The 23,324-nt window shown below is 39.4% G+C and overlaps 2 protein-coding genes across 3 annotated transcripts; one reads left to right on the top strand and one right to left on the bottom strand.

Moving 5' to 3' along the window:
• Positions 1 to 445: 445 nt before the first annotated feature.
• btd (biotinidase) lies at positions 446 to 4,290 on the top strand. Its single transcript, XM_087787665.1, has 6 exons — positions 446 to 821; positions 1,060 to 1,209; positions 1,329 to 1,474; positions 1,561 to 1,738; positions 2,220 to 2,744; positions 2,900 to 4,290. The coding sequence occupies exons 1-6, from the start codon at positions 627 to 629 to the stop codon at positions 3,185 to 3,187; spliced, it is 1,482 nt and encodes a 493-aa protein (XP_087643791.1). The 5' UTR covers positions 446 to 626; the 3' UTR covers positions 3,188 to 4,290.
• Positions 3,205 to 20,545, bottom strand: ankrd28a (ankyrin repeat domain 28a). 2 transcript variants are annotated; one of them, XM_087787657.1, is made up of 28 exons: positions 20,208 to 20,545; positions 17,611 to 17,658; positions 17,444 to 17,527; positions 16,430 to 16,508; positions 15,293 to 15,363; positions 14,314 to 14,517; positions 14,165 to 14,252; positions 13,910 to 14,052; positions 13,734 to 13,841; positions 13,038 to 13,142; positions 12,863 to 12,941; positions 12,692 to 12,806; positions 8,144 to 8,226; positions 8,023 to 8,086; positions 7,896 to 7,964; positions 7,695 to 7,835; positions 7,522 to 7,633; positions 7,386 to 7,460; positions 7,130 to 7,328; positions 6,979 to 7,060; positions 6,786 to 6,903; positions 6,364 to 6,583; positions 5,414 to 5,495; positions 5,257 to 5,340; positions 5,044 to 5,192; positions 4,906 to 4,982; positions 4,769 to 4,848; positions 3,205 to 4,705 (listed from the first exon to the last, which is right to left on the bottom strand). In XM_087787657.1, the coding sequence occupies exons 1-28, from the start codon at positions 20,355 to 20,357 to the stop codon at positions 4,636 to 4,638; spliced, it is 2,979 nt and encodes a 992-aa protein (XP_087643783.1). In that variant the 5' UTR covers positions 20,358 to 20,545; the 3' UTR covers positions 3,205 to 4,635. The 2 variants fall into 2 exon arrangements, with proteins under 2 accessions (XP_087643783.1, XP_087643782.1); XM_087787656.1 differs by having other exon boundaries at positions 8,023 to 8,226.
• Positions 20,546 to 23,324: the final 2,779 nt, after the last annotated feature.

Genomic DNA, 23,324 nt, shown 5'->3' with positions numbered 1-23,324 from the left:
TTTTCCGGGTTGTTTGTATTGCATTTCCTCATAACATTTTCAGAATAAAAGTGGAAGGTTTGAGTCGACCTTACGATTGAAATAAGGAGGAAATGGACAAATGAATTGTAATTAAAATATATAATATATATTTCATTGTTCTACTTATACATGTCTTCATAAGTATTTAAGATTGGGCGAATTTTATATATGATAAAAATACATTTTTTTAAATGCTAGTGAGAGTCCGATGAAGAATGACTCAATGTATCTTTTGGTTTCTCTTTTTATGTACAATAATTTAACTGTATTTGTGCTTAGTTGTAATGTATTCAATTAATAATCGACATATAATTTGAAACAAAAACGTTTGTTCAAATGTTGTTGTTTTTTGCGGATTCCGGATACGATTCAAGCGACTTCCCTTTGCATCTTTCAAAATAAGACAGTTGTTTACATGTGAGTTTGAAATGACAGTTAACTTAGTTCTGGCGTTACATGAGAATTTCAAAAAACTGTCATAGTGCAGTTAAGAAGTTCACCTATGATGTCGATCGGCGACCTTTGACCAGCGGCTGGTACACGTGAACCTGTGACCTCTCAGGTGATGATGTTTCGTCATCAGTCCAGGTTCTAGCAATCCGAGCATGTTTCTGTTCGCTCTGGTTATTGTTTTCTTGACGGAAGCATGTCGTGGATCCACGTACACGGCAGCAGTGTACGAGCACCACCCGGTGTTGAACCCGCAGCCCCGGGTCTCCTGCACCCGTCGGGCTGCCCTCCAGCACCTGAAGAAGAACCTGGACGTGTTCGAGGAGCAGGCGGCTCTGGCGGCCCAGCAGGTCAGACATTGATAAAGTTAGAATAGTTCACCAAGTTTCCGGAAATATGTACAATAATCGATTAAAAACGTTTAACTCAACAACTTTAGAGTCAAAAAACTAGATCTTTCTGTGAAAGGAGTATTTTTTTTATTTATAAATGGCAGAAACCATCAGTAAGAAAATAAGTTAAATGGATTCAGAATGAATGTAGTTCAAGGTCTCAGTATGAATTCTATGAATTCTATGATGTGTGCAGGGAGCACAGATCCTGGTGTTCCCTGAAGATGGCCTGCAGGGCTTCAACTTCAGCCGCGCGTCCATCTCCAGCTACCTGGAGAGCATCCCTGACCCTCAGCAGGAGACCTGGAACCCGTGCACGGAGCCCGGCAGACACCGCGACACTGAGGTGACGGATCTTCGTACCAAACCTTAACTCTGCATTCTTTCACTCAACACTTTGGACTTTTGATTCAAAATATAGAAACAGAAGAGAAGATGAATCTAAGATGTAGATTGTCCTCACAGGTCCTGCAGAGGTTGAGCTGCATGGCTCGTCGTAACAACATCTACCTCGTGGCCAACATGGGCGACAGGCAGCCCTGCCCTCCGTCGTCCTCCTCTTCCTGTCCTCCTGATGGTCACTGGCAGTTCAACACTAACGTGGTCTTCAGGTCAGTGTGTATCTGGAGATGTGGGACGCACCACTACACACAGTTGTGAGGGATGTTGTAATCATTTCTCTCTCTCACTCACGCAGCTCCGAGGGCGTCCTCGTGGCTCGCTACCATAAATACAATCTTTACTTCGAAGCTGCCTTCGATGCACCACCTCGGCCGGAGATCGTCACTTTTGAAACTCCCTTCGCGGGAAAGTTTGGGCTCATCACTTGTTTCGACATCTTGTTTGAGGAGCCCACGCTAACGCTGTTGGAGCAGGTGAGAGATGTCATGTCTCTGAGTAGTTACTCCGGATGTGGCCTTTTCAGTGATGGTCTGATGAAGCTTCATGAAGCAGTGTCATTATTTTCAGAGTCCACTAGATGGCGTTCTCTGCACTATTTTCCTTTGTTTTGAAGTGTCCTAATAAAACACCACATGATTTTTAAACTGATGGCGCCACCTATTGACCTCTAAACAACATTAAACTGCTTCATGAAGCTTCATCAGACCATCACTAGGCTCTTTGAAAGTATTTATATGGACCTCTGGAGGTCAAAGGTCAGGTAGAAACTTAGTTTATTTAGGATTTATTGCTATTAATAATGACTCTTTATATGACTATAGGCGTTTTTAGACTTTTGTTCTCTGCTTTTTGTATTAATTGCTCCTTAGAAAATAACTAATTGAATCTAAAAAATGTATTTGGGAAAAAAAGCACTTTTTAAATAATATTATATCCTTTACTTTTTGTCTTGAGGGAGTTCGTCAGCTGATCTTTCCGGCTGCCTGGATGAACCAGCTTCCCCTCCTGGACCTGATCCAGTTCCAGCGAGCGTTCAGCCTCGGCACCAACATCACTCTGCTCTCCCCCAACATCCGCAGCGATGAGTTGATCATGACAGGAAGTGGCATCTACTGGCCCTCCGGCGCCGTCTACCATCACGCTCAGCGGGGCGACCCAGAGGAGGGGAAGCTGCTGGTGGCAACAGTCCCGGTTCTGGAACCGCTCGGGCAAACCCCAGAGATGGACCTCACGCCAACATCTGGATTTTGCCACAGAGACGACTGTCCTGCTGCTCTGCCGTACTTCAACGCCACCATGATGTACGACCCGTTCAAGTTTGTCCTGCTCACTGACCCGGAGGGGGACCTGAGTGTTTGTGACGGCGCGTTCTGCTGCCGCCTGCAGTACAAGCTCCTGCCACAGGGCGGCAGTAAAGAGCTTTACGCTCTGGGCGTCTTCGCGGGAACGCACATAGTCAACGGACGGTACGCCGTCCAGGTGAGCAACTTAAAGTATTTGTCAATTGGTAATAATGTGATTCAAACAATTCAATAGTCTTTATAAACAATATAAATATTTTAAATCTATGTTTTTCAAGTTTATTTATCAGGTGGTCATAATGTTTCGGTTAGGTAACTTTCACTCCACTCCAGGTTTGTGCGCTGGTGCGCTGTGCGGGGTCAGAGTCCAGCTCCTGTGGACAGGAAGCGGACCGGGCCGACACCCGCCTGGACTTTGTCTTGACGGGACATTTTGGAACGAAACACGTTTTCCCCTCAGTTCTGGCTAGCAGGCTGACCCTGGAGCAGCCTGAGAGCCTGGAGAGGACGGCACAGGGCACAGTGACCATGAGACACTCCAACATGTCGGCCGGTCTGGTCACCGCCTGCCTGTACGGACGCTTGTATCACCTGGACCGTGAGGACGTTGACGGAAAATAAAAAATAAATAGCTACAGTTTTCTCCGTAGTTGAGATTATGAAAGTTTATTACATAATCATGACCTAAAGGTGTTACCCCGCTTTGAATATAAAAGATACAAAATCAAGATAATAATGGATAATAAAGCACATAATAAATATACTTGCACTTTTGTACACAAAGCTGGCAAATCAAGCAACATATGGATCAGTAATCATCAGTTTTATTCAGCCCCTGTATTATCAATGTGCATTTAATGTTGGACAAATATGAGATGTGAAAATAAATACAAAAGAAAATGACTTAGAGAGCACAGACCTCCTCCAAGCAGCTTCGTTTATTTTTATGTAAACTATGGTAATTGTGTACATTTAAAATCAATAGCACAGCAGGTGGCAGTAACATTCTTTGATAAATTAAATTATTTCAGCTTAGAGAGCGACAAAACCTTTTAAAAATATGTGGCTCCAGATGGAAATTGGGAAAACGGTCAACATTTTATTCATTCTGGAACAAATAATACATTTTTCGAGTATTGTTGAGATCCTTGAGGTCCTGCTACTCAGCTTTAGCAACGTTTTTTCTTCTAAATATCATGCATGTTCTGATCCTTTTGGACCTGTGTTTTCTTGGACTAATTGATGTCTCTCTGGGTCTTTTCGCCTTGACTCGCAAGTTACTCAGGGTTTATTTTTGAGTTTTAATTTTGAGAAATTATTATTCTTTCTTATATTGGTTCACGCTTGTGACCCTGACTCCCTCCTGGATGACTGACCGTTTGTTTTGACTTAGTGTTTATCGGACATGGACTGAAAGACATTCTTAGCGCCATCTTGTGGACACTTTTATTAACGCGTTTGTGTCTGTTTTCTTTGTCGGTTAAAATTCTATTTGATTATTTTACCATCTTTTTCCTGCATTAACTTCTGCTCCTGTTTCTCCTGGATAATCTTGTTGGACTTGATCCATCTGATTCTATCTTGTGGAGGTAAATTCAAGAATATAATTGTCAATTTATACTGTTTATTTGTTTCTTATCTTGTCCTTTACATACGTTTTTAGCAAATTAATGAGGCATTTAAACATTTATGCACTTAAATAAACTTCCAAATCTGTAAGAAAAGTGTTTTGAAAAATATGACTTCTTTGATCCATTGGACATAAATAGTTGAATAAAATTAAAAAGAAAGTTTAAAATGATGTCAAAAGTGAGAAGATGAAAGAAGATGAAAGAGTGTGAACGCAGCAGAACACAGGACAGTGTGGATGAGAGCAGGGGTGGTGAGACAGCTGGTAGCAGCAGACAGGTTTCCTAACATTCCTCGTGGACAAAGTCTGACCGAGTGATGGTTCACAGTGTAGCAGCCAGTTCCCGGAGGACGCGTCAGAGACACGGATCCGGAGCCGGAGTAGAACCTCCAGAAGAAGCAGATTACACAGTAATCAGGTGTGAGTCTGCGGGTTAAGGTCACAGGTCACCGGTGTCCAGAGTCCGAACGACGGCTGCCAAGCCGCTCCCGGCTGCAAGATCCAGAGGCCTGCGGGTGCAGAGGTGAGAGTTCAGACCTGCTCAGGCGACTCCTGCTCTAGTGGCTACGTACGTGAGATGAGCGGAATTTCTGAGGCTGTTGAGCTTCTTGTTGCTGATCTTTAGAATCAACAAGGCCACGTTTTCACGTCTCTGTGAGGAGACACACTGAAGTGAGTCCATGTGTGTGTTGCTGCCGTGTGACTCTACCTGTCTGCAGGCCAGGTGTAAGGCCGTGTTGCCGTCCACGTCCTGGACCCACAGGTCGGATCTGCTCACCAACGCGCCTGTGACCAACAACAGTTACCAGACACGACTGTGTGAGTCGGACCAACAACCTCTACTGACCCACAACGTCTGTGTGTCCCAGGTTTGCCGCCATCATCAGCGGCGTCTGACCGCTGGGCCTGTCCCTCACGTTGACCTTGGCTCCGTGCTCCAGCAGCAGAGAGACGCACTCCACGTGGTTGGAGAAAGCGGCAGCATGAAGAGGACTCCTGCGTCACAGTGTTATGATGGTATGTATTTCAGAAGCGCTCACTGTGTGAGGCGACGTCTCACCGTCCTCTGCAGTCCACACACTTCACCGTTCTCCTGCCCAGAGAGACCATCAGGGTCTCAGCCACGGCTCTGTGGTTGTTGGAGCTGATGGAAGGAAGATCAGGACTCAGTAACACGTAACAGGAGTGAGGTAGTAGAGTTGGAAATGTGGCCTCACACAGCACAGTGAAGCGGACTGAAGGAGTTTCCCTTCCAGCAGACTTTGTGCTTCAACAGCATCTTCACACACGCCAGGTGTCCTGAAGACATGAGGAGCGATCAAACAAACGTGTTTTATTGGAATACAAAAGTAAGTAAGTAAGTAAGTCATTTTTATTTATATAGCGCTTTTCCAGACCAGGAAAAGCCTGAACCAATAAAAATGTCTTAAGATGTTTCTTGAAGGAGTCAGTAGATCATCAAACACAGAGGAAGAGGAAGATCGTTCCAAAGCTTAGGAGCAACAGCTTGGAATGTGTTGGTGACAATTAAAAAAAGTTTTTTTGCATAATTATTGATACAATGTCAACGACAAATGCAACCAGTTTTTTGCTGATTCGGTACTTCTCACATTTAATCTAAATCCTTAATGTAAATTGAAATCCTTGAATCTTAATGCAAATCCAAAACTTTATTGTTGCTTTGAATAAATACCTTAAATGCTACATTTACGTACTAAAAGTAAACATAAATCTACAGTTTAATTTCAAACCCTGAATCCTATATCTTATACTTTAATTTAAAAATAAACATTTAAATTGTAAATCTTTTGCCTTGTAATAGTGAATATATAGACACTTCTATCTTACACGCTCTGATGATCGTTACTGACTCTAGGAATTACATTTAAGATATGAGATGGAGATTTAGATTTTTTATTTTAGATTCATTTAGATTTAGTACATAGCTTCAAAATCTAGATGTGAATTTAGATTTAAGAAATATTTGGTCTGTGAAAACTAAATGAGTTCTTGATAATGCCACTAAATTATCAAGGGAAAGTTTCTAAAAAGTTCTGCGAAAACAGATTTTTCATAGTGTACAGCAACCGTCACATAGATGTCACAGTGTGAAGGAACACATTTTTGACCTCGACAGAACAATGGTCGACCACTGAGGTGTCGGTACCGTTGTAGGCGGCCCAGTGCAGAGGTGTGTAGCCCCTCCTGTCGCTCATGTGGGAGTGGACGTGGGAGGAGCTGGTGGACTGAAGCATGACCCTCAGAGCGCCCACTCTGCCGAAAGAAGAAGCCAAGTGAAGAGGGGTGTGTCCTTCCTCGTCCCTCACACACACATCAGCCCCGAACTGAAGCAGGGAGACCACAGTCGCCTCTCGGCCAATCACCGCCTGCGAGACACACACGAAGAATAGACACATGGACACATGTCTCCTCAGGTATCATGAGTATAGGAAGTGAGAATCTAGGTCATCCAGCAGAGGCTCAAAGTAGATTCTCCACATTGAGAGAAGTGACTTAAGAGTTTTTTCCTTGCATGTCAAAAAATAATGTGAGGAGTGAACGCATCAAGGAGCGTTGATCAGGACTCACAGCTCGGTGAAGCGCCGTCCGTCCCTGCTGGTCCTGGAGGTCCACTCTGGCCCGTCGGCTGAGCAGCAGGTGGACACACTCGCAGTGTTGGTTGAGCACCGCCGACATCAGAGGCGTCCTGGACAGGACGAGAAGCATGACATCGTTTATAACATTATTTATAAATGACTAAGATCATGATCCATGAACTCACTCTCCGTGGACGTCCTGCGTGTCCACAGCACTGGGGTTGTTCTTCAGCAGCAGACTGAGACACTGAAGGTGACCGTTGAACGCTGGGACAGAGACATGAAGCTGAGACAAGACTCCTCTCTGTGCTCGTCACCATCGGAGGAAACCTTCACCTGCGGCGTGCACGGCCGTCCTCTTGGCACCGTCGTGGACCAGGGTGGAGGCGCTGTGGAGCAGCAGGAGAGCCACGCACTCGTGGTGACCCGAGGCGGCGGCCAGCTTGAGCGGCGTGCTGCCCGCCGTACTGCGGAGGTCCACGTCGTAGAGGAACGTCAGGAGGACCTCCAGGGTGTCTTTGTGTCCGTGGTGGGCCTGGACGAGGTCACGGGACTCATTGACGGGATCTGATCCATGGGGTTCATCACTCACCGCCAAATGCAGAAGGCTGAACGGGGCGCTGCGGACGAGGTCGCTCAGCAGGTCTGGTCCTGAAACCTCCATCAACTGCCAGAGAAGTTCACATTTGAGTTTGTCTCGGTCAGAAGGTTAATTCTGGAGCTCGTACGTGCAGCAGGGTCAGAGTTCGGCCACTGGCTGATGCGTAGTGCAGTGCACTGTAACCCTGGTGGTCCTTGACCTTCAGATCCGCTTCATTACTCAGCAGATAATCCAAACACCTGCAGATAAACCACAGGAGTGAACCCACAGAAGAGACGTGGGTCCAGTCGAGGGACTCACTGCGGGTCAGAGCTGGTGGTGGCAGCGAACATCAGGGGGCTGCAGCCGTTCCCGTCGCGCTCGTTGATGTTGGCCCCCGAGACCACCAGCGCGAACATGCACTGGAAGTGACAGTGGGCCGATGCATAGTGGAGAGGAGTCCTGTCAGGGATGAACACTCCAGGTCAACGTCCCGTCTCTTGCCTTCAGCTCCTCCCTCACCTTCCGAATTTGTCTTTTCTCTTCAAGTCACCTCCGACGTTCAGCAGCATTTCCACACAGTCCAGGTTCCTGTTGGGTCAGACGGGTCAGAACCACCTGCGGCAATGTGACGATGAAAACCACTCACCCTCCAGCAGCCGCTGCGTGCAGACACGTCCTGCCGTAGTTGTCGGCGGTGTTGGCGTCAAAACCTGCGCACAACAACACCATCAGCCTCCGCTGTGTTGTGAGAGCGTCTGCTGTGTTACCTGACAGCAGCAGCTTGTCACAGCACTCCAGGTGGCTGCTGAGGGCTGACAGATGAATCGGCAGGAGACCATGAACGCCTCGTCTGAGTGGATGGATAGTGACGTGAACATTTCTTCACAAGAAAGAATTTCAGTTTTGTACGTATTATTATATGTAATCCTCAAAATCTACACCTAAAGACATGAGAAATTAGATGAAACGGAAGATAAAAGTGTCAAATCAGTAGAGTTATCTGAAGATACTTTACAGTTACAACAATCACTATATAGGACAAGAAACTTAATAATAATACGCGTAGGAAAAGCTAAGGGTATGAAAAGTGCTAAATGCAAAATAGTTACTGTAACTGTTTAAAAGAACTTGGCGTGCAGACTATAGAAAACTTTGGACATTTACACAAGTTTGTAAATTTGATTCATAGTTTGATATTTTGTTTCATGAGTCTGTAAATGTGTTTCATGAGTTTGTAAATGTGTTTCATGAGTTTGTAAATGTGTTTAAGAGCTTGTAAATGTGTTTCTTGAGTTTGTAAATGTGTTTCATAGCTTGTAAATGTGTTTCTTGAGTTTGTAAATGTGTTTCAGAGCTTGTAAATGTGTTTCATGAGTTTGTAAATGTGTTTAAGAGCTTGTAAATGTGTTTCTTGAGGTTGTAAATGTGTTTCATAGCTTGTAAATGTGTTTCTTGAGTTTGTAAATGTGTTTCAGAGCTTGTAAATGTGATTCAGAGCTTGTAAATGTGTTTCATGAGTTTGTAAATGTGTTTAAGAGCTTGTAAATGTGTTTCGTGAGTATGTAAATGTGTTTCATGAGTTTGTAAATGTGATTCAGAGCTTGTAAATGTGATTCAGAGTTTGTAAATGTGTTTCATGAGTTTGTAAATGTGTTTAAGAGCTTGTAAATGTGTTTCGTGAGTATGTAAATGTGTTTCATGAGTTTGTAAATGTGATTCAGAGCTTGTAAATGTGTTTCTTGAGTTTGTAAATGTGTTTCAGAGCTTGTAAATGTGATTCAGAGCTTGTAAATGTGTTTCAGAGCTTGTAAATGTGTTTCTTGAGTTTGTAAATGTGTTTCAGAGCTTGTAAATGTGTTTCTTGAGTTTGTAAATGTGTTTCAGAGCTTGTAAATGTGATTCATGAGTTTGTAAATGTGTTTCAGAGCTTGTAAATGTGTTTCATGAGTTTGTAAATGTGTTTCATGAGTTTGTAAATGTGTTTAAGAGTTTGTAAATGTGTTTCAGAGCTTGTAAATGTGATTCATGAGTTTGTAAATGTGTTTCAGAGCTTGTAAATGTGATTCATGAGTTTGTAAATGTGTTTCATGAGTTTTTAAATGTGTTTCAGAGCTTGTAAATGTGTTTCATGAGTTTGTAAATGTGTTTCATGAGTTTGTAAATGTGTTTAAGAGTTTGTAAATGTGTTTCAGAGCTTGTAAATGTGATTCATGAGTTTGTAAATGTGTTTCAGAGCTTGTAAATGTGATTCATGAATTTGTAAATGTGTTTCAGAGCTTGTAAATGTGATTCATGAGTTTGTAAATGTGATTCATGAGTTTGTAAATGTGTTTCAGAGCTTGTAAATGTGATTCATGAGTTTGTAAATGTGTTTCAGAGCTTGTAAATGTGTTTCATGAGTTTGTAAATGTGTTTCATGAGTTTGAAAATGTGTTTAAGAGTTTGTAAATGTGTTTCGTGAGTATGTAAATGTGTTTCAGAGCTTGTAAATGTGTTTCAGAGCTTGTAAATGTGATTCAGAGCTTGTAAATGTGTTTCAGAGCTTGTAAATGTGATTCATGAGTTTGTAAATGTGTTTCAGAGCTTGTAAATGTGTTTCATGAGTTTGTAAATGTGTTTCATGAGTTTGAAAATGTGTTTAAGAGTTTGTAAATGTGTTTTGTGAGTATGTAAATGTGTTTCAGAGCTTGTAAATGTGTTTCAGAGCTTGTAAATGTGATTCAGAGCTTGTAAATGTGTTTCAGAGCTTGTAAATGTGATTCATGAGTTTGTAAATGTGTTTCAGGGCTTGTAAATGTGTTTCATGAGTTTGTAAATGTGTTTCATGAGTTTGTAAATGTGTTTCAGAGCTTGTAAATGTGTTTCTTGAGTTTGTAAATGTGTTTCAGAGCTTGTAAATGTGATTCAGAGCTTGTAAATGTGTTTCAGAGCTTGTAAATGTGTTTCTTGAGTTTGTAAATGTGTTTCAGAGCTTGTAAATGTGATTCATGAGTTTGTAAATGTGTTTCAGAGTTTGTAAATGTGTTTCATGCGTTTGTAAATGTGTTTCATGAGTTTGTAAATGTGTTTCAGAGCTTGTAAATGTGATTCATGAGTTTGTAAATGTGTTTCAGAGCTTGTAAATGTGTTTCATGAGTTTGTAAATGTGTTTCATGAGTTTGAAAATGTGTTTAAGAGTTTGTAAATGTGTTTCGTGAGTATGTAAATGTGTTTCAGAGCTTGTAAATGTGTTTCAGAGCTTGTAAATGTGATTCAGAGCTTGTAAATGTGTTTCACAGCTTGTAAATGTGATTCATGAGTTTGTAAATGTGTTTCAGAGCTTGTAAATGTGTTTCATGAGTTTGTAAATGTGTTTCATGAGTTTGTAAATGTGTTTCAGAGCTTGTAAATGTGATTCATGAGTTTGTAAATGTGTTTCAGAGCTTGTAAATGTGTTTCAGAGTTTGTAAATGTGTTTCATGAGTTTGTAAATGTGTTTCAGAGCTTGTAAATGTGATTCATGAGTTTGTAAATGTGTTTCAGAGCTTGTAAATGTGTTTCATGAGTTTGTAAATGTGTTTCATGAGTTTGAAAATGTGTTTAAGAGTTTGTAAATGTGTTTCGTGAGTATGTAAATGTGTTTCAGAGCTTGTAAATGTGTTTCAGAGCTTGTAAATGTGATTCAGAGCTTGTAAATGTGTTTCAGAGCTTGTAAATGTGATTCATGAGTTTGTAAATGTGTTTCAGAGCTTGTAAATGTGTTTCATGAGTTTGTAAATGTGTTTCATGAGTTTGTAAATGTGTTTCAGAGCTTGTAAATGTGTTTCTTGAGTTTGTAAATGTGTTTCAGAGCTTGTAAATGTGTTTCAGAGCTTGTAAATGTGTTTCTTGAGTTTGTAAATGTGTTTCAGAGCTTGTAAATGTGATTCATGAGTTTGTAAATGTGTTTCAGAGTTTGTAAATGTGTTTCATGCGTTTGTAAATGTGTTTCATGAGTTTGTAAATGTGTTATATGAGTTTGTAAATGTGTTTCATGAGTTTGTAAATGTGTTTCGTGAGTTTGTAAATGTGTTTCAAAGTTTGTAAATGTGTTATATGAGTTTGTAAATGTGTTTTGTGAGTTTGTAAATGTTTTTCAGAGCTTGTAAATGTGTTTCATAAGTTTGTAAATGTGTTTCAGAGCTTTTAAATGTGTTTCATGAGTTTGTAAATGTGTTTCATGAGTTTGTGAATGTGTTTCATTAGTTTGTAAATGTGTTTCATGAGTTTGTAAATGTGTTTCATGGGTTTGTAAATGTGTTTCAGAGTTTGTAAATGTGTTTCCTGAGTTTGCAAATGTGTTTCGTGAGTTTGTAAATGTTTTTCAGAGCTTGTAAATGTGTTTCATGAGTTTGTAAATGTGTTTCATGAGTTTGTAAATGTGTTTTGTGAGTTTGTAAATGTGTTTTGTGAGTTTGTAAATGTGTTATATGAGTTTGTAAATGTGTTATATGAGTTTGTAAATGTGATTCATGAGTTTGTAAATGTGTTTCAGAGTTTGTAAATGTGTTTCATGAGTTTGTAAATGTGTTTCAGAGCTTGTAAATGTGATTCATGAGTTTGTAAATGTGTTTCAGAGTTTGTAAATGTGTTTCATGAGTTTGTAAATGTGTTTCATGAGTTTGTAAATGTGTTATATGAGTTTGTAAATGTGTTTCATGAGTTTGTAAATGTGTTTTGTGAGTTTGTAAATGTGTTATATGAGTTTGTAAATGTGTTTCATGAGTTTGTAAATGTGTTTCATGAGTTTGTAAATGTGTTTAAGAGCTTGTAAATGTGTTTTGTGAGTTTGTAAATGTTTTTCAGAGTTTGTAAATGTGTTTCATGAGTTTGTAAATGTGTTTCAGAGCAAGTAAATGTGTTTCATGAGTTTGTAAATGTTTTTCAGAGTTTGTAAATGTGTTTCATGAGTTTGTAAATGTGTTTCAGAGTTTGTAAATGTGTTTCATGAGTTTGTAAATGTGTTTCAGAGCTTGTAAATGTGTTTCATGAGTTTGTAAATGTGTTTCAGAGCTTGTAAATGTGTTTCTTGAGTTTGTAAATGTGTTTCTTGAGTTTGTAAATGTGTTTCATGAGTTTGTAAATGTGTTTCATGAGTTTGTAAATGTTTTTCACCTTGATAATTTGTTTAAAGACTTAATAAGTATGTGTCAGAGTTTGTATATTTGTTTGTACATCCCAGCCAGGGAACAGAGGTCGCCAGTCTATCCAGTGGCTCAGGTGTTACTAATTATTTAGAAACATATATTTTAGAGATTTGAATGTATAGAAACTTCTCGAAACAATATCATACTGACTTCAGCACATCTGCTCCATACTGAAGAAGAGCTGTGATGACGGGGTTGTGACCATAGAGGGCAGCAAAGTGAAGAGCAGAATTCCCACTGTTGTCCTCACAGTCAATCGCAGCTCCTGCGCAGAAACTTTGGTTTAGGTTTCAGAAAATGGATAGATTTGAAGTCTCCTACCGTTACGAATGAGGTTCTTTGTGCACGACAAACTGCCACTCAGAGCAGCCAGGTGTAGAGGAGTCTTTCCATTCTGGCTCTGCACGGAAAGTCAGATATTACGATGAATGCATGATAAGTCAACATTTACATTTGTGGTTTGATACTTAAAACTGTGTCTTTCACACGATTATACCTGCAGGTTCAAACCGGCTCCGTTGACCAGCAACAGTTTCTGACACAGCTCTCCTAGACATGAAGAGGAGGCGAAGTGCAGAGAAGAGAACCCTCGATTGTTCACCTGAGGACAGACTCTGACCTTTGAGCAACACAATGAGGTTCTAAGACACAAACAGGACTTTCAATCATTATAATGCATCTTCAACTAAATGTACTGTGGAGTGTAAAAACCACAAGGATGTTATGAATCACAGAAAATAAAAAAGCGATTGAGACGCAAATAAATAAACTTTTATTAAACTAATAATTACGTATTTAAAATGTTACTGAAACACCTTTTTTTTTTAAATGATGTATATAAAATAATAAATATTTTCTATTTAGAATCATCACTAGTTTTATTGTTCCACAATTTTTTTTTCCACTTTTCATTTCATTTTTAAATGAAGGAATTAAATCCTTGTCTTTAAAAATTAAAGAGGGTTTGTCATATTTTACTCATAAATAAATGGTTTTCTGACTGTACTTTTAAAATATAGCTGCAGTAGTGATGGCTTGTTGAGGTTTCATGATACAGTGTTGTTTTTATTGAATTCTAAGATCAGAGAGTGCCATCTAGTGGCCTTTTAAATAAGGTTACTGTTTCATTAACCTCATCCAGCCATCACTAGGCAACTGTTTTCACAGTTAAAATAGTGCTGCTGCCACACACCTGGTTAACGTTAGCTCCACACTCAACGAGGGCCGAAACCACCAAATTCCGTCCCTTTAAACAAGCCAGATGAAGAGGCGTGTTTCCGTAAATGTTACCGGAGTTCACCTGCACGCACAGAGAGGGAAAATGAATCGAGGAAAAGAGAACACGGTTGGATATTCCAGGTTACATACAGAGACTCCGAGCTGCAGCAGGTAGCAGACGGTGGACATGACGCCGCTATAGGCAGCCAGGTGAAGCAGGGTGTTGTCCATCAAGTCCAAACAGTTGACGTCTGCTCCGCTCGCCACCAAGATCTCTAAAACATCCATGTGACCTGAGGGGACAAGGCATGATTGTGACTTGAACTGGCTGATTGAATTGAATAACTAATAAATGAGATTGACATAGAAAGACATATTCAGAATAAAAAGACCATAAAGTATTACCCAGACATGCTGCCCAGTGGATCGCTCTGATCTGGTCCTCATCATCTGCATTGACGTCTGCTCCTTTGGCCAGAAGCAGCTGAACCATCTGTGAGTTCACAAAAAGAGCTTTAGATCTGTGTTAGAAAGTCTCATTTGAAAAGTTGGACCTCTGAGTTTCCACTGTGGGTGGCATCAAGGAGGGGAGAAGGTCTGTCTTCTTCTGAAGCATCATAGTTGCTGCACGGTGGAGGAGTTGATGGTTTATTCAGTCTTGTGCTCCGGTTGTTCGTCGCTACGTGGAGAGGCGTCACTTTCCTCTTGTCCTGAGCGTTCACATCAGCCCCGTGTTGCAGCAGCACCGACACTGACTCCTGCACACGCCAGTTACAGCAATAATAGAAACAAACTTAAACATTTGCAATTATTTGTTCTTCATGAATCACCTTTTTTTCTTTACAGTTGTTACATTTAATGTCATTATATGTCCATTGATTACTTTTTTGGAATTATATTTTTAATTTAAATATCATGATTTCTTTTAATGGAATTTTTATTCAATGAAGCATAAAACATTTTTAATTGAATAAATGCATTAAAAACATTTTTTTATTAATTTATTTTTAAAAATATCACATTTTTATCTGAATAAATATTATTTTTTTGTTTTTATTTATTCATTTTCTTTTTTGAAATTTAATACACTAGGAAGTTAAATGTTTTTTCAGTTTAAATGTTTTATCTTAAATCTGTTCTTGACCTCCTCAATTTCATCTCATCTTCTTCCACATATCCGGGTTCGGGTCGCAGGGGCAGCAGCTTAAGCAGGGAGGCCCAGACTTTCCTGCCAAAGCTGCTGCCTCATATATTGAAAAAGCCTTAATTCATAATTTGATCTTCTTGCTTTCATTTAATAATCAATAGTTCATATTTTTATTATAAGAAATATTATTTTCAATGGATAAAAATAATCTTTGTTGATCTAATTACATTTTTTAAATAAAAATTATAATATTTACTGTTATTATTTGGTGTATTTTTCTTGGTAATTCTGATGAATAATAATGTTAATTAACTTGAAATTTGAACGGAAAGAGAACGAGAGACTGGTTTAACTTCCAGTTAAAAACAAGCAGTTGAAACAGTTACCGCACAACAAGAGGCGACAGCTTGATGCAGCGGAGTCGTCCAAACATTGTCTTTGGCGTTAACTTCGGCTCCTTGAACAGACAGTGAAAGGTGACATTTAGGAAAGAGTTGCAGAGAAGTTAGAGTCAACAACTGGGAGAGAAAACAGCTCCGACTGGAGACATTAAAGTCGAGGAGGTAAACAGAGAACATGTGGCACACGGAGGAGGAGGTTTTATTTACCAATGGCGCCTGATGGATTTCAAACTCCCCTCATCCTGTTTGGCTCTTTTAAATAGCTCTGGAATGCACCTGTCGCTCTCTCATGACTCAGAGTGCTCAGGTGACTTCACAGAAACCAGAGCACCAGAGACCTCTGACACATGATTGATGTCGGGGTCACACTGGGCTGAACCACGCACACCCAGATTCTTTTTTAACACACATTTAGTTTCATTAGGTTTCTTTAACTCAGTGCTGGGAAACTACATTTCCTCAGGGGCCACATTTTGTACAGTGATTGTTGTAAGGGGCCAACAAGCAAAAATAAAATATGGAAAAAGCTAAATTATTTTATTGTGATTTATCTATTATGTAACTACATTTATGTGATTGTTTCCTCCAAATACTTAATTATATTAATTGAAATATTTTAGAGGTGCAATAAATGACAAAAACAGAGGAGAAAAGTCCTTTTAGTATTTAGAGACCAGTGAAAAATAATAGAAATAAATAAAAATATCTATGTATCTATGTATCTGTCTATGTATCTATGTATCTATCTATGTATCTATCTATGTATCTATGTATCTATCTATGTATCTATCTATCTATCTATGTATCTATCTATGTATCTATCTATCTATCTATGTATCTATGTATCTACTGTATGTGTCTATCTATCTATCTATCTATCTATCTATCTATCTATCTATCTATCTATCTATCTATCTATCTATCTATCTATCTATCTATCTATCTATCTATGTATCTATCTATGTATCTATGATATTGTTACTTTCTACATGATCTGTCTGATGAGTTTTCTTTGGACCTCATGAGGAGCACATAAATACAGTGGATGTTATTTTAGTGTTTGCTGAACTTTGTTTAACACAACTGTGTGTGTTTGTATTTAAAGTGCAGCACAGATGTTACCTGAGAGGATGAGCAGCTCAATGATCTCCACGTCACCAACATACGCCGCAGCATGAAGCGGCGTTCGCTCCTCCTCGTCCTAACAGACACACAACGTGATGTTTTCATTCATCCTGTCAGGATTGTGGGATTGATGCACACACAGAAACCACAAGTAATCCGAGTCTCCACTGCGACACACTGGCTCACAATGAAGGATGGTTTGTGTCGGGCATTTTATTTCAGCTCGCTGATGCATTTTATGTCTCTTCTCTCAGTGGTCGCCCCTGCAGAGTGAGCTATATTCTCCAGTCATGTGACCACTATGGGCTGCAGCCAACACTGCTGACTGCAGGAAGAATCCAGTGATGACGTCGACATAATCGACTCCTGGAGACAACGTGCCTCAAGAGGTATTCTTTGGAAGAATAGCAGGTGCATGTCACTGATGAGTGCGAGTGGTCACGAGAAATTATTTTTCTTTCAAATGACAGAAATGTACTTTTTTTATATATTAAAAATATCTTCTTTGTTCCCTAAAAGTTTTTTTTTTTTTACTGATAGACTTTATATTTATATTTATATAATCATTTCATTTGAATTCTATTTTTTTTTTTAATGCTGATTCTCACATTTTAAATCTATTTTAATTGATAGTTATTCAATTTATATACATTTTGAAACAACTTGAATTATAAGACATTTTTATTTGTTCAGGCTTTTCCTTGATTTTCTGGAACTTCTGTTGTGTTATAAGTTTTATCTTGATCTTTAAAATTTATACTTTATTGAATATTGTTTTGATTGTTTAAGCGCTTTGTGACCCTGGTCTAGAAAAGCACTATACAAATAAAATTACTTACTTATTACTTACTTATCTTTAAATGGCTCAATTTTCCAAATTAAAATAAATGTTATTATATTATAATACACCTTCTGACTTATATCACTATTTTCACAATAAGTGCTGCAGGAGATTTTGTGTGCAACATGAGAATGAAGATAAACACATGTCGATACAAAACCCAGACTGACCTGAGCGTTGACATCTTCATTGTTGAGCAGGAGTGAACGAACTTCCTCTGCATTGACGCTGAGAATGGCTCTGAGCAGAGGAGTCTGCGGGTCAAACATGGAGACGGACGGTTTGAGAAACAGAGAAGTCGAATATGAAATCGTGTCAGTGTTTCACTCTTCCTCACCAGACATGAAGAATTACATTTTCTGTCCGTGCTGATGACTGGAGCCTGCTGGAGGTTCAACACAAATAAAGTCAATTGGAAAGAGAAAAATCCAACATCCTGACAAGATTATTCAAAGAAATGCAGAAACATCTTCCTAACACTGGTGCTGCCTTCACTGACCATCATCAGAGGTGAGATTCCTTTGATTCAACATGAACACCCAGGACTCTGTCTTCCTCTGCTAAAAATAGGCGTGTTGGCATCCGTGTCATGCACATTAAACCGATGACAACTGAACAAACTCTCACGTTAGAGAGGATCCAGGCGGACTAACAGAATAAACCCGTCATCAGTGCAGGTTCATGCAGCAGCAGCTGCCACAGCATGAGCAGGATCACTGCAGGGATTGATCTTAATCAAGTGTGCCGGACCTCACGGGGGCTACGCCTGTGTGCTTTAAAACCAAGACCACATCATCGTAAACATGCTTTTGAGAGTCCTGCACCTCAACAAAAACACACAAGAAAGTATGTGGGAACTCGAGGAATTTACGTGAGCAAGACATATCATTTTAAGAGTTCAAGAAGAAACAAGAACCAACATTTTCAGACTTAAAGATGAAACAAGACCATTATTATAAGAGTTAAAGATGAAACAAGAACATTTACTGTATTATAAAAGTTAAAGATGAAACAAGAACATTTACTGTATTTTAAAAGTTAAAGATGAAACAAGACCAATAGTTTTTAGTTAGAGATGAAACAAGATCAACGATGAGAATTGAAGATGAAGTAAAACTTTCATGACCAACACATTTGTAAGTAAGAACCAGGATAAGGATGTAAAGAATACTTTTAAGGGACAACTAATAAATGTGAGGGTAAAATTGGTTAAAGAGACCATCAAGAGTCAAGACAAGCATTTTCCGACATGATTGATAGCTTCTTCATGTTTGCACAAATAACACTCCTCAGTGACCATTTTCACACGCGCTCATGTTTTTGTTTCGCACTAACTTCCTGTTTTTTTATATAGTTAAAATAAATGAGTCAGAGAGTCCTCAAGCCAACCCTGAAAGTACCCAATAGTATCTTCCCCAAATTTAGTTTTTCATTTTATCATAGTTAAGCTCATTTTCTAGCATTTGAAAAATTCTTAAGAACAATGAGCTCTTTGGGACAGTAGGTGGCAGTAGAATTACGGAATTTACACAAGCAACACACAACAGAGTTGCTAAAGCTCAGTTGCTAGATCTCACCACCAAAGACAAAACCCTCTAAAAATTCTTGGATCTAGATCAAGGGTGTACAACTAGATCACACAAAATACTTTAGACGACTTAGACTGGGGCCGAAATAAAAGGCATATTTACCAGGAAGAATGAGTATGATTTGAGGTTGTTTTTTTTATTCTTGAAAGCTTAACATATCTAAATGATCTCTTTGTTTGTCCATCTTCAACAAACACTACCATCAAATACACATAGAAATACACATGTCTCTAGTTCAACACTGCAGAAAACTGACCAGTTTCCTTAAACAGAGAAAAATCTCTAAATTTAGGAGAATTATGTCACAACACGATCCGGAGTTTATAATCCATGAGTTTGTGTCTTCTCGTTTAGACTATGGTAAAAGTTTATTTTCGTGTCTAAACAAGAAGGATCTGCCTCGCTTGCAGTTCATACAAAACTCTGCATCAAGAATTCTGACCGGCTCTAGTAGAAGAACTCACATTTCCTCGATCCATAAAATTCTTCACTGGCTTCCAGTTTCTTTCAGGATCAACTTTAAAATTCTGGTTCTTACTTTCAGATCTATTCATGGTCAGACTCCTCCTTACATCAGTGATCTGATCCAGCCTTACACCCCAGCTCTGAGGTATGTGGATCAGAATCAGTTCTTAGTTTTTCCATTTTAGGAATGTTGTGACAATAATGTTTATTGGCCAAGAGATAAAAGTGATGATCAAGCTCCCTCCTTGGCAGCGGCAACAATAAAAACTTGTTTCATCATCCTCTTTACCGCATGTGATGTCAGTGGACAAAAGGAGTAACATTAATAATTGGATTTCAATGTATAGTGGGTTCCAACTCACTCAATAACGATACAATTTTCAGTGTTTATTTTGACACTATCTACTGACTTTAACATGCATCCAAAAATATAGTGTGGCCACTAAAACATTTGGCATTTATACATGTTAATAATATATACATATTTTAATTAGATAAGTATTCAAAGGGAAAGGACGTGATGGCACAAAACAAAACGTTTTCACACAAGAGCCTAAGACACTGAAATATCCAAATATTTCTTTAAGTAGTATTTAAGTAGGAATTCTCCCGAGGCACCTCTGGATGGTTGATGTTTTGACTCTTGAACATGTGATCTTAGGTCAAGCATAATCAAGTAAAATGTGATCGATCGGAAAATATTTGACCTGTGTTGGGTTATACTCGTCAGTCTACAGCTTCACTCTGGTCCACATTCCTCTCCAGGGTAACATCGGTGTGTATATCGCTGCTATATTCGTCTCTGGAGGACATGTGTCGGCCCCGTCATGTATTTATATGCAGCCGGCATCAACGCTTAAGGTCCAGTACAGATCCTTACCTTGAGTTCCTGAGCTCTTCTGGAGGTGTGGTGGGGTCTGTGAAGGGGTGCAGGTTTGTGCCAAGGAGGCCTGGGTGAGGATGTGGGTTCATCCTCCTCCACCTCCTCCAGCACCACGATGCACACTCGGCTAGCTCGCTCCGATCGCATCAGGATCTCGTCGCCGGCAACACGGTCACTGGCAGGAACCTCCTCTCCTCATCGACACCCCGGCTGAAGAGCTGCTGCACATTCTGCTGAGTAACGATCCGGCTCGTCCTTCACGTGTCAGCTCTGCTCTCTCACCTCCAGCAGCTGCATTAGGGAATTCCTCTGCGGCAGAGCGAGCTCAGACTGGAAGCTACATATCCTGAGCACACGCCGCATACACCGTGGACCAATTGGGAATGCATCACTCCGGCACCCCTGCTTCAGCAAGCCCTTTCAACAGAGGAGACGGTGAGGAGAGAGGAGGGGCTCAGAGGGAGAGAGAGGATTAGAACAACCGTTTCAGCACTACATCCTGGACATGAATGGAGACTAGATGCTGCAGTTAAAAAGGAGAGGAATTCACCAGAAGGCATGTTTAGAATGTGCACATCTGGGAGCAGAACTCTGCCTTACAACAACACCAGCCAGCCAAAAATAAGTTATTGTGTCTATATTTATGTATTTCCACGTGTCGGTCAAAGGTCCTTCACAATGGCAGCTGCTGCTGTCTCTGGCATAAGATGATGAAATCATGGAATATGGAGGAGGAAGGTGGTCGTCACCTAAGGTCTGGCAACTCTCGTGAAATGTTTGGAATGTACGCATGGAAAGAGGGTCAGAAGAGGGAGAGTGGAGGTGAGAGTTTTCCACCTGAGCTGGACAACAAATGCAGACAAAGTTGAAAAAACAGTGACTAGAATATGACTCTTTCATGGCCCAAACAAGCCTCGAATACGAACAATAACACCCATAATGACTAAAATGTTCATTTGAAGTACAATTGATCTGCTACAGTGACATTTAAATTCAACCAGATTTAATATTTTCTAGATTGAAAACCTTTCTGGAGCGTTTAGGATTAAACTTAAATGTTTTGGCAACACAGAAACAAATATTAACTGTATTGATTAACTAGACGTATAAACAAATTTTAATTGATCAAAAGAGAAAGATATTATTTTATTTACTGATGCAACACAAGATAAAGGTTGCAGGCGCCTTAACCAACATCTCTTTGTTGACTTTATCAGATTAGAAGTTGTTGTTTTTAAATAATGCCACTAAATTTAAATTTAAAGTTAGGAATGTCAAGAGTTTTACAGTATAAAAAAAGGAACTATACAGAGAAGCCTTTTTATTATCTACAGGTTGGGAAAGTGTGGATCATCAGGAAAGAAGGCAAAGTTAAGGGTATTTAAGGATAACATATGGAAATGGGAAATACGTTTATTTCAATATGAATGTCAATGAATCGATACAGAGCATTCTAAGGGGATAATTCCGGTCTATACTGTAGTGAAACTTCAGCATGTGTTTGTTCGGAGCTTCAAAACTTCAGTCTCCTCATTATGAAACTGGAACAAACTGGATTTTCCAGAGAATGTGAGGGTAGCTAACGAGAGCAGCCTGTGTGTGCGGGTCTGCTTGATCATTCAACACAGCCTCGCCATGAGACCTCCTGCCAAACCACGCAGATCATCTCACGGGGAGGCCAGACTCGGGCAGAACTTCAGCTCCTGAACAATCACCGTCTATTCGTTTGCCAAGAGAAAAAGATGAGGAAAATAAAAAAAGATAATGTATTTTTATTTTCAAAACGTATCTGTTTTTGGCATGTGCTTTCCATTTCTGAGGAGCTGATCCTCATCCCGGTCACTACAAACCAGCAGAAAATCCTCCACTGAGTGCTGACAAAACCACAGAGAGCATACTTGAGCATCTATATCTCCTCAGTGCCACACATGTGGTGCAGATGTTGCTGCTCTCAGAGCTGCTACTGCAGGGCTGGAAAAAAAGAAACACTGATAATGGAATATATATGCTTTTGACGGACACGTTGACAAGATTTATCTACCAAAAAACACAATGTGTTTGTGTGTGCGTCGAAAAGAATAGTGTAACATGTGACTTTATTGACAAAGTATACAATTACACTGACCTCTGTTTTGACCCTCTGACACCTCGTAAAAGTATCCTCTCGCCGAACACAATATTATCCATCACTGGAAGTAAAGGGAATTAAGACAATATTTCACATTACTTAAGAATAGTTTTACTTTTCCAAACCTTTTTTTAAATGCCTTCAAGCAGACACACACAATACATATTTTACTTTAAACGTCAAGAGGAAGACAAAATGCTAAAAGCAATTCGTTGTGCCTTTAGCTACTGTAAAACTAACACTGTGGAGTGGATTTGTAGAAAACACCTGAAACGCCGGAAGCATGTGTGTAAAAATACACACGAGACGCTTTGAGTCGCAAATATTTCTAGTTTTGAATATTTGTCGCCCTCTAGAGGATAAAGAGATTATTTCGCCATGTAATCACAGGAAGAACAAGAACGTTTCACTGTTTCTACTTCCTGTTTAAATTCTCTCGGATGTTATGTTAGTAAGTCAGTTCCATCAGAATATATCGAAGGGTTGAATTTAACATTTCAAATTGTGACATTTGTATTTTTTTATTGAATAGTTGACGTTTTTTAAAGCATTGAGTTGTTAATTTAATAACTTAATAAAAAGGTTTGTCAAATGAGTATTAAAATATATTACATAACTTGTTTATTTAAAAAAAAAAAATGAATTCGTTTGTTTTAAAGTAAGTAAATATTGAAGTGAATATTTTTAAATGAATGAATTTTTAATATTCGAGGTTTTGCTATTTCCAATAATTCTCATAATCTACTTCCATATAAAGTCCACCACAAATAGTATTCTCATAAGTGAATTGTGAAGATTTTAACCTGTTAATTGAATAAAATATTCAGTTGTATTCAAGATGTTCAAAGCTGTTTATTGAAGTGTGTTTAATGACATGTATCTTTAATGTCATTGAGTAAATATTGATATCATTATTTAAAACCAAAAACATGTGAAAGTTTTTATTGTCCGGAAACTAAATAGAAAAAAATGCCTGGAAACAAAAA

Source organism: Callionymus lyra, chromosome 3 (genome assembly GCF_982586985.1).
Source record: "Callionymus lyra chromosome 3, fCalLyr1.hap1.1, whole genome shotgun sequence".
NCBI lineage: Eukaryota > Metazoa > Chordata > Actinopteri > Syngnathiformes > Callionymidae > Callionymus > Callionymus lyra.
The sequence above is the reverse complement of the archived record's forward strand: the minus strand, read 5'-3'. Positions and strand labels throughout refer to the sequence as shown.